The following is an 11,093-nucleotide window of genomic DNA, read 5'->3' on the forward strand; positions in this document are numbered from 1 at the left end:
GTCGGCGGGGGCGGGGGGCGGCTCCACGCACAGCTCGGTCTTCAGGCCGTGGGCGAGGCCGGCCAGGCGCGGCGGMGGCGGCTGGTCCTCGTCACACTGGCTCTCGCTCTTGTTGCGGAACAGCTCGCGGGCCTTCATGCCCAGGAAGCTTTTGGCGCTGGGGTAYGAGCCCACGGTGAGCGGCGCGTCTGAAGCCGGCAGGGACGCCAGCAGGTTGGCGTGGGGGCAGGACTGGGCGGGCTCCACCAGCAGCGGCAGCGGCGGCGGCAGCGGAGGAGGCGGAGTCAAGTCCTGACCTCCGTTCATGGAGCTGGCCGCAGACTTGGAAGAGTTGCTCGCCTTTGGCTGCCTCGACGGTAAAGTGGTGCCGTTGCCCCGAGGCGAACCGTGAGGCGACCTGCCGCCCGCCGCCTCACGGGGGTGAACTCTACTTGGTCCATCTGGCATCACCACGCTGGAGGTCCAAACAAAGACAAGAAAACGCAACAAAAATGAACAAATCTTTCCAATAAAACACCTAAAATTCTCACYGTTAGGACATTTAGCAGAACAACCACTAAAAGGTTGTCGTTTACTGTGATTTCTGGGCGTGGTGCTGCTTATAGAGTCTGACAGCTGAAGGGAGGAAGGATCTGTGATAACGCTCCTTTGATAATTACCTATCAAACTCAGATAAGTAACTACAGCCTCTAAAACAAAAACATCTCTTTTTTTATTCTGGCACAATCCTTTATATTGTATTTTTATTATTCGTAGTCGTATCATTGCTAGTTAGTGGTAATTTTGTGTACTGTCTATAGTTTGTAAAGTAACAAGTGTGTGAATCTGTACTGATGCTGCTGTGACATCTGAATTTCCCCTCGGCGGGACAATGAAGCTATTTCTATTCCTGAAACCATAATACTAATAATAAAAATACACACAGACTATTTCAAACAGGTAAAGCAAAAACTTAATAATTATCTCTGATATCGTGATACATTTTCCCGCCACATCGCCCAGCTCTACTTATCGTGTTCTTTTTGACCCGGTTTTGCCCGTCCAACACTTTGATAATGATGAGCAGGGCTATTCAACTGTGTGACCAAAGTTCAGCCCGTCCACTGGTTCATTCATCTCACACTCTCGGTTTTCTACTCTAATAATTATAAGTTCTTTCAGTTAAACACAGACATGTTTGGTATCAGAAACAGCAGAATCTTTGCTACAAGCYGGTAAAAAAACATTTCTATGAACACTCAAGACAGTTAAAACTACAAAGATAAAACTATGAAGGTGAAAATAAAATTGTTTAAAAATTTGGCAAGTCAGAGATGTCAAAGTATTATTTGTGTTAAATAGTGTGTTATTGTTGTTTTTGATGTTTTATTATCACTACTTTTATTCCATAGGGATCTGAAGGTTGTATTCATGATTAAAAACATATTACCTCTAAACATCCAGTTAAATTTTGTTAAAAATGAGAGCTGTTATAATCTTAAGGGGAATGAGATGTTTGTSAAACTTRTATTTTAAAACAGTTTGAAGGAACRATGTGCGTTAAATCAGGGAATAAAATTATAGAAAGTGCTGTTAAAAACGCCAGATCAATGTTTTTGTTTAAGAGAATGATTAAAATTGGTTTGTTGAAGAAATATAAAAAAGAATATTGTTACTCATACACATTTTTTGTTTGAGGAGGATTATTGTTTTTTTTTTAGTTAAAGACTATTAGTATTGTTTATTTTATCTTCTTTTCTTAAAAGGGGGCAAATTTAAAATTTTTCTTCTTTCTGCTGCATTTCATTTTATTTTTGATTTGTATTTTTTTGTTTGTAAAATTTTAGTTTTAAATTAAATTAAATGATTAAACCTTATAAAAAATGCAGCAAAAATAACTCTTTGAAAAGGTAACATCTCTTTGTAAAACTAGTTTTATTTACATAATGACTACTTGCTGGATGTTTGGGCCCTGCCGTTGAGTAATTTCGTTGAATCTTCCTCGTCGGCCATGTTGGTTTTCTCTGACCTCACGTTTGATCGAGAGGTTTTGTGAGATTTCCCGTCTGACGTCTGAACGTCGGAGAGTCAAACCTGACCTGGAGGCTGCAGCAGCGTGCGTGTCGACTCTGCCCCCTGGAGGTGAACTCCTGCTCCTGCTGCTGCTCCTGCTGCAGCTGCCGGGACCGGCCGGAGCCTCCATCTCCACCCGGCTGTAGAGCTGCAGGAGTTCAGTCTGCAGCAGCTGAGCGATCCTCCTTTGAGCCTGGTACCTGCTGTCTGAGGCCTGCAGCTCCGCCCTGCAGAGAGGGGGGGGGGGGGGGGTTCAGAACAAAGACTTGTGTGATGAAAGAGATTCAAACACAGGAGCAGGTTTTTTATCTTCTCCCTCTGATCTGCAAACAAACACTCACTTCGCCTGACATTTCACGTCTTCCAGGAACTTCTTCTGCTCCGCGATGAGGTGCTCCTTCTTGGAGAGGTGGGTCTCCAGCTCGGCGACCCTCTGCTGCGCCGCCTCCAGCTTCTGGCCCTGGACCACCAGGCTCTGCCGGAGCGTCTCCACTTCCTTGGCGTGAGACTTCTGCAGCATCTGAGCCTCCTGCGGCGGAAATCAGAGGAGGAGCTTYATTTAAAAATAACGCTTAAAAATGGAGGACTAGTGTCTCGTTTGACACTTTCCTCCCGTCGTACCTTTGTTTTACTGGTTCCTGCGTGCTCCAGCTCCTGCACCGACAGCTTATGCGCCTCCCCGAGGAGCAGCAGCTGCTTGTTCAGGAAGCTCATCTGCTGCTGGGTGCTCTCGCTGTTGCTCAGCTGAAGGACAAACGAGACAAACAACGACGACGGAGGACAAAGAAGCAATTAGGCTACAAATAAAAACCTGTCCAAGAGGATTTGGGGAGACGTTACGCTGTGACTTTGGCTCATTCATCAAAAAATACAGAAATAAATCAGCTGCTGTAAATACGTTGTTTAGATTTTACGTCACTTGTTGTAAACGAGCTAAAGGCTAATGCTAGCTTGACACAAGCAGCTCCTCGCTAACTTCTCCAGCAGCAAATTAACAATGAAACACATTTATTATTTCTTTTACTTTGACAGTCATCTGGTTGAGGAGGTGACCGGTGTGTCCCACTTTATTGTTGGCTCTCTGAAGCTCCGCCTCCAGCTCGTCCATCCTCTTCTGACTTTCCTGTAACTTGCTCTGTGGAAAAAAACACTCAGGTTAAAACAGGCATTTAGCTAGAGGGGTGTGATGTTTACAGTCAGGTGATGGGTTTTCTGATGATTTACGACACCTTGGGTTCGCAGAAAGTTGATTTTTTTTTTACACTTCGTAAATTTCGTAAACTTCTGAAAATTTTGTAAGCGGCGCGGGAGTGACTGCGATTAATTTTTTGAAAACAGGGGAAGACACACGAAGGATAAACTGCGGCAGCTTGGATAGAGGTGGGTAGCAATGTTACGGCTTTCTCAGCTGTTGTTCGTCAGTTCATAACTTCTTTCAAGCACATAAATATCGTAAACTTTGTGAGCAGGCAGCTGGGGGTGCCTAAAGTTGACGTCCGCTACCAAAATTGTGCCTAAAAGCCTGGGCTAAACTAAATGATTATGCTTAACGGTAATAAAAATGATAAACTGACAACCGAACATCAGCTCAGGACGCCCTCGTGATTTGAAGGTTTGTTTTTTTAAGACTACGTAAATTTCGTAAACTTCCGTAAATTTTTGTAAACTTCCGTAAATTTCGTAAGCGATGTGGGGGTGACAGCAATAATTGAAGATAGTGGAATACACAAACATAATAAATTGCTGCAGCTTAGGTAGAGTAAGTAGTTAGCGATGTTACAGATTTAGTAGCTGTTGTTGTGTATTGCTTTCACGATCTTCGCTTCCAGTCCATCTGTAACTTTACGTAAATTTTGCAAACTTTAGTCAATTTCATAAGCAGCGTGGGARTAACGGCATTTATTTTATGAATCCAAAGGAAGACACATTCAGAATAAATTGCTTCGGCTTGGATAGAGGAGGGGGTAGCGATTTTACAGCTTCAGTAGATGTGTTTTTTACAATCTCTGCTTACAGTCCGTCTGTTACTTTACATAAATTTGTAAACGTCTGTAAACTTTGTAAGCGTGCGGTTGGGGGTGTGTAATGTTTCAAGGCCCTCTCCCAAAACTGTACCTAAAAGCCGGGATTAAACTAAATGATTTTGTTTAACAGTGATAAAAATGATAAAATAAGAATTAAACTCAGCTCAGGATGCCTTCAGGACACTGCCAATTTTCGGGTTCTCTGAGTTTTTTACACTACGTAAATTTTGTAAACTTCCGTGAAATTCGTAAGTGAGTGGTGGTAACCACATTTAAGGAAGCCAGAAAAACACAAAGAATAAATTGCGCCGTTTGGATCAAGGAGGTAGATAGTGAAGTTCAGCAGTTGTCATAATCTCCGTTACCAGTTTGTCGGGAACTTTACATACATTTTGTAAAGTTTTAAAAATTGTAATTTTATGAAACCAGACGAAGACACAAACAGAATAAATTGTRCCAGTGGGTAGTGATATTACAGCTTCAGTAGCTGTAGTGTGTTATCACAATCTCTGCTTCCGTTCTGTTGGTTACTTTACGGAAATTGTCGTAAACTTCCGTAAATTTAGTAAGTGACGTGGAGGTTACTGCAGTTATTTTATGAAGACAGAGGAAAACATACAGAATAAATTGTGCCGGCTTGGATAGAGGTAGAAGGCCATGTTGCAGCTTTAGCAGTTGTTGTTTGTCAGTTCGTAACTTATTTTTTGTATGCACATAAACTTTGTAAACTTCCGTAAACTTATGGTGTGTGTGTTTGTGTGTGTGTGTGTGTGGGGTGGGGGGGGGGGGGGGGTTTGAAGTGTCGACACACAAAATCCACCTAAAATACTGGGTTAAAGGAAATAATTATGTTTCAAGGTGAAAAAAAAGAAAATAAATCGAGCTTTTAAGAGACGTACAACAAAAGGTTTTTTTTTTACGTTTTTTAAAATCTCGGATCTGAAAAGGTTTGGATCAAAAATTTAAATGGGTTTTGCTGCAGTTCTGAGGGTACCTGCAGCTCCTGGTTCTTGGTGTAGAAGTCATCCCGGCTCTGCTGCAGCTGTCGGATCTGGTTGTGCAGCCGGGTCACCACCGTCTCGCGGTCGTCCCACAGCTGCCGGTAGCGCTGCTGCTCCACGTGCAGACTCTCCCTCAGGGACAGGATGTCCACGCTCTGCAGGTTCAGCTGGTCCTTCTGCACCAGAACGCACCGAGATCAGGTTAAAAGAACCGAAGGAGCTTCAGCCATCTTAGGTGATGTGTTCCAGATGTTTTGTTTCGACGGAGAGCAGCCCAGACTTGCCATGGCGTTGTTCTGCTCCTCCAACGCGGTGGCGTTGATGATGCGTCGGAGGAGGCGGCGGTTGCGGACGGCGTGCTGCTCCCTCTTGTAGCGCTCGTACAGCAGCTGGTTGTGCAGCAGGAACAGCTGGCTGCGCAGCGTGTGCAGCTCGTCCAGAGGAGCCGAGCCTGAGAAAAAAACGAAGAGCAAATCAACCCAGGCGAACATGCACAACGGGAAAATACAATTATTACTACTTAAAGTGTTAAAAAACAACAAAACTGCAAAAACAAATGAAATCAAAAAGTCCAAAATATGGTTTTCTGGTTCAGTGTGGCACACATCATGATGCCAAACATCCCTGTGACTACCACCCATCCTTTAAATAGGCAGACTGACTTACAAAAAAATTTTAAATACCTAATAAACAAATTAAAAATATTGTAACCAATATGGTGACAAAAAGTCTGAAGAAAATCCGAGTCTATCCAAAGGGCTGACTATCCACATCCCTGTTCAATTAAGGTCTTCACCGAATGACTGACGGATGTTTAACTCCGCCCCCTCAGTTTGTTTATCATTGGTGCTAATGTTGTTCAGCCCATATAGTAAATTTCACAATAATAATTGATATTTGCTTCAATTCACCGAAAATGTTTGTGCCGATGGGTCACCTGACCCAGCAAAGGTTTTCAGGTCTGAAAACAAACCTTTCTCCCCATGAGGCACAAAAAAGACAAGAGAAGATTGAATGAACGTGCCATGACTCCCATCAGTTAATTATCAGGTCCAGAGCAGGAACCAGCAGTTTCATTCTGAGAAGCAGAAATTTAGATTCCTGTGGCAAATGTTAACTTAAACCTAACAGTGATGACTGATGAGCTCGTGACGGATGATTAGATAACGCCCCGACTGCAGCGCTTATGAAAGAAGCTTTTATCAGAGCGGTGGAGAGTAAGTATTTTTTTAAGGTGCAATCATGATTCAGGATCTGAGTCACAATCCTCACCACAGTTTCAGTTTAAAACTCATGATCTTGTGACTCGTTGGACCGCAGCAGTTCAGCTGCAGGCTCGACTGACAGTGAAGGAGGCGCGGTATAACCTGTCCTGGTTTGAGCTTGTGTTCTACCTTTCAGAGCAAAAAAATTAACTTTGCAAAAAATAAAATGGAGAAAGGATAGAAAGAACAAACCACAGAAAAGAAAGAAACCAAAGAAAAAAAGAAACAATCAAACCAAGAGAGGAAAAGAAATTAGACCCAAACTGAAAGGACCAAAACAAAGAAACTAAACCAAGAAGACCAGAGAGATCAAACCAAAGAAACCAAAGATATCACACCAACAAGACCAAATAGATCAAACCAAAGAGACCAAAGAGATCAAAGAGATCACAACAAAGAAATCACACCAAAGAGATCACACAAACGAGACCCAATACATCAAACCAAAGACATCACACCAAAGAGATCAAACCAAAGAAGAGACCAAACCAAAGAGATCAAACCAAAGACCCCAAAGAGATCACACCAAAGAGACCAAATCAAAGAGACCAAAGAGATCAAATCAAAGAGACCAAAGAGATCACACCAAAGAGATCAAATCAAAGACACCAAAGAGATCAAACCAAAGAGATCAAACCAAAGACACCAAAGAGATCAAACCAAAGAGATCACACCAAAGAGATCAAACCAAAGAGATCACACCAAAGAGATCAAACCAAAGAGATCACACCAAAGAGATCAAACCAAAGAGATCACAGCAAAGAGATTAAACCAAAGACACCAAAAAGATCAAATTAATGAGACCAAAGAGATCACAACAACCAAAGAGATCAATCCAAAGAGACCAAAGAAATCACACCAACCAAAAAGATCAAACCAAAGAGACCAAAGAGATCAAACCAAAGACCTTTTTAATACCATCTTGAATGAAATTTAAGACCGAAAATATAAGCGATGGTTCTGCAGAGACGGCCGGGGGAGACGGAGAACTTTAATCGCTTCTGCCTGACAAAATTTAAGACCTTTGAGTAACAAATTTAAGACCAACTTGCACATTTTAAAATAAATTTAAGACTTTTTAAGGACCCGCAGACACCCTGRAGAACACATCTTTCCCACTTAAGCGATTTAAATTGGTCAAGTGACCAGGACGTGCCATATCATCAAACCCTATTAAACTGGGACTTTCATTTATCGAACTCTAATGTCCTCACTGCGACCCCGTTCTGCTGAATGTTTTACCTCCAAAATGTGTCCAGTCAGCTGACTTACTTGGCAAAGGTAATCTGCAGAGGGGGAAAAAAAAGAAGTCATTAAAAGGATCGTAGACACCAAACGTCCCAGTTCTATGAAATGAGAACCAAGTTGGTGAGCTGGTCCCTCACCTCTTGAGAACTTTATCGTGGGCGTCACTCCCCTGCTGAACAAGGCGATCCAGCACCTCCAGTGGCGAAGCAGACACGAAACCCTCCTCCTCCTCCTCGCCGTCCTCCAGCCCCTCCTCCCGCTGCAGCAGCCTCTCCATCGTGGACTTGTGGACCGCCTCGGACGTCCTCTGGCCCATGAACAGCGAGGCGGCCCGGGGCAGGGCCAGGTCGAAGAACGACTCGTAGGGCACCGGCGCCGGGGTCTTGCCGCACGGGCTCGGAGAGAGCGTCCCGAATTTTCCTGCCTCGTCTTCGGGCGCCGACGGGCTCCTGTGCAAGTGATGCTCGATGGGGGTGAAGCCGGACTGGAAGGACCAGGACTGCTCCAGGGAGGAGCTCCTGCAGTCCCCTCCGGCGAGGCCCCTGTCGCTGCCGACGGAGACCTCGGTCTTGTCCGGCGTGGACGCGGCGCGGCGCCGTTCCCGGGCGGGGGCTCCGGGGTCCGAGGAGGTCTTGTCCTGCGTCTGGCTGCCGGTCAGGGTCTCGGTGGTGTGAAAGAAAGGAGAGTCGAAGCCCCGCAGGTCCGGCAGCTCCTGCTTATCCTCGGTGAGCTTCAGCAGCTCCTCGGTGATGGCAGCTGCAGCACAAACAAACAATAAACAGAGAGGACTAAATCCATCAAATCAAAGCAGCTCACGCTCACTCACCTTCTTCTCTCTCCTTTTCCGTTCGCAGCTGAAGGTCCAGCTCCTGCTTCTTCATGAAGACCGACAGCTCCGTCAGCGTCATCGACACGTTCGCTGACGTTCCTGCGTCTGAGCAGAAAAACACGTCACAAACACACGTTTTAAGAAAATAAGAGTCGAGAAAACACAAAAACAGCCGGTTTAATGTCGTGGTCACTGCTGGGAGGATGGATTGATCTCATTCAGGTTAGCTTCACAGGAAATAACAGGTTTGAGCTCATTAAAAGCACATTTGTGGCTTAAAATTTCAAGTTTTAGGTCTTCAGATACATCCTTTGATCCTGCCTGGTTTACAGTTTTAAACTTTATTTTTGCTTTGTGAGTCTAGGTGATTTTATGCAGGCTTTTATTTTGAAAACACACCTGCTGACATTCTTTTCACAACAGGGTTTCCCGCAGCGCGTGTAAAACCTGGCGGGGAGGCATGTACGTTTAACCCCCACACAAGCAACAAAGTCATTACCTGGATGTGTCGAGGTAAATTTTTTAAGAAGTTGTCTAACCTCTGATGGTGGACCCCTCTACGTTCTTCTCCGTCTCTCTGACCGGTTCCTGTCTCACCAGTCCAGGTTTGCCGGTTTCTCCTTGCCGACGATCCTTAAAATGTCAAAAACATTTCTTTAATTTAAACCTTTTAAAAAAGAAAATACCGTCTTACTTTACAACTTCAATCATCTGAGCAAAGAAACCAGCAGGTATGAGATTAAATATTAGATTAAATCTTAAACAACTCAGCTAAAAAAAAAAAGACAACTTGCTACTGTTTTCAGGTGTTAAAATATTGCTGAGTTTGCATTTTCGATCGTGTGGAAACATCTTACTCTTCTCGGAGGACTGGACTGGACCGTGTTGGCTGGTAAGGAGATAACAGGGAAGTCATCTGACAGAGCAGGAGGCGGGGAGGAGGTGGCGGGAGTGCTGGAGGCCGGCGTTCCTTTCCCCCCTGATCGACAAAAACACAAAGACAGAAATTTCGGCTGCGACACTAAAACGAGGCGAGGCGGGGGGGGGTCTGAGGCGTACCTGATGTGCAGTGGAAGCGACTCGGAAAGTGGGAGGCACTGTGGGAGAGCTCCAGATTGGGCGACATGCCCCTCGAGGAAGGGGGCGTGGCCATGCCACACAAAGAGGAGGGGCTCCACAGAGGGTCCTTCCCCCCACAGGAAGAGTTCAGTTCACAGGTGGAGTTCTGCACGATGAGAAACAGAAAAGTAACGCTTTGTTTCACAACTTAAAAACAGTTAAAGCAAAAAACCAAAGAGATCAATGTGTTTAAAAACCTTGAAAATGTGTTAAAGTCTGGTATTTCACTTGTTCACCCTTTCATTTCACTGAGACCGTGACATCGTTGTCAGGACATTACTCCCCCGGTCATTAATTACTGACCAATCCTGCGTTGTGAAACACGGGTTTCTGACAGCTCCGGATCCCCATTATGGATGGTCTTACCTGCCGTCTGGAGGTCTGCGGGCTGCGGTACGAGGACTGTGTCCCTGAGAAGGGGGGCAAGGACAGGGGCGGGGGCAGCGGCTGCCGCGGAGTGGAGAACGGGGTCGACGAAGAGCTTCCTGTTGTCAAGAAGACAAACGGTTTGATCAATTTRGAAATCAACACCGGGAAAAAACAAGCCGACATCAGATTCAGGTCTCAAAATTACCTCAGTGGTATACAATATAACTAGAAAATATCTAAAAAAATTAAAAAGGGCTTGCCAAAGTGTGCATAACTTGAAACCAAAGGAAGGCAGAAAACCCCTCAAAACCTCCAAAAAATTCTAAATACCAGGTAAAAGGGACCTAAGAGGGCTGAAAACCCATCAAAACCACTAAAACCTAGGTAAAAGGGGCCTAGGAGGACCAAAAACTAAAAACCTTCAAAAACAAGGTAAAAAAGGGGCCTAGGAGTGCTGAAACCCATCAAAAACACCATAAAGCAAATAAAAAAGGGAGTAGGAGGGCTGAAAACCTCTCAGAACCACTAAAATCCAGGTAAAAGGGGCCTAGGAAGACCAAAAACAACTAAAAACCTTCAAAAACCAAGTAAAAGGGGCCTGGAAGTGCTGAAAAACCCTCAAACCACCATAAAACAAGTAAAAAGTGCCTAGGAAGGCTGAAAAACACTAAAAACCGCTAAAACCCAAGTAAAAGGGGCCTAGGAAGACCAAAAACAACTAAAAACCTTCAAAAACCAAGTAAAAGGGGCCTGAAAGTGCTGAAAAACCCTCAAACCACCATAAAACAAGTAAAAAGGGCCTAGGAAGGCTGAAAAACACTAAAAACCGCTAAAACCCAAGTAAAAGGGGCCTAGGAAGACCAAAAACAACTAAAAACCTTCTAAAACCAAGTAAAAGGGGCCTGGAAGTGCTGAAAAACCCTCAAACTAACATAAAACAAGTAAAAAGGGCCTAGGAAGGCTGAAAAAACCCTAAAAACCACTAAAATCCAAGTAAAAGGGGCCTGGAAGTGCTGAAAAACCCTCAAACCACCATAAAACAAGTAAAAAGGGCATAGGAAGGCTGAAAAACCCTAAAAACCACTAAAATCCAAGTAAAAGGGGCCTGGAAGTGCTGAAAAACCCTCAAACCACCATAAAACAAGTAAAAAGGGCATAGGAAGGCTGAAAAACCCTAAAAACCACT

General features: G+C 44.4%; 1 protein-coding gene across 1 annotated transcript in view; it reads right to left on the reverse strand.

Annotated features, from left to right (window-relative positions):
• tsc1b (TSC complex subunit 1b) overlaps positions 1-11,093 on the reverse strand; it is a gene marked incomplete in the record, with an annotated part of 33,693 nt that overhangs the window by 10,639 nt on the left and 11,961 nt on the right. Inside the window, 14 exon segments of the mRNA XM_014002437.1 lie at positions 1-454; positions 2,079-2,279; positions 2,394-2,581; positions 2,674-2,796; positions 3,077-3,187; positions 5,071-5,253; positions 5,362-5,528; positions 7,585-7,628; positions 7,728-8,346; positions 8,417-8,524; positions 8,959-9,052; positions 9,277-9,398; positions 9,479-9,644; positions 9,905-10,023. Of these exon segments, the coding sequence (XP_013857891.1) occupies positions 1-454; positions 2,079-2,279; positions 2,394-2,581; positions 2,674-2,796; positions 3,077-3,187; positions 5,071-5,253; positions 5,362-5,528; positions 7,585-7,628; positions 7,728-8,346; positions 8,417-8,524; positions 8,959-9,052; positions 9,277-9,398; positions 9,479-9,644; positions 9,905-10,023 (2,699 nt within the window).

Source organism: Austrofundulus limnaeus, unplaced genomic scaffold (genome assembly GCF_001266775.1).
Source record: "Austrofundulus limnaeus strain Quisiro unplaced genomic scaffold, Austrofundulus_limnaeus-1.0 Scaffold13, whole genome shotgun sequence".
Lineage (NCBI taxonomy): Eukaryota > Metazoa > Chordata > Actinopteri > Cyprinodontiformes > Rivulidae > Austrofundulus > Austrofundulus limnaeus.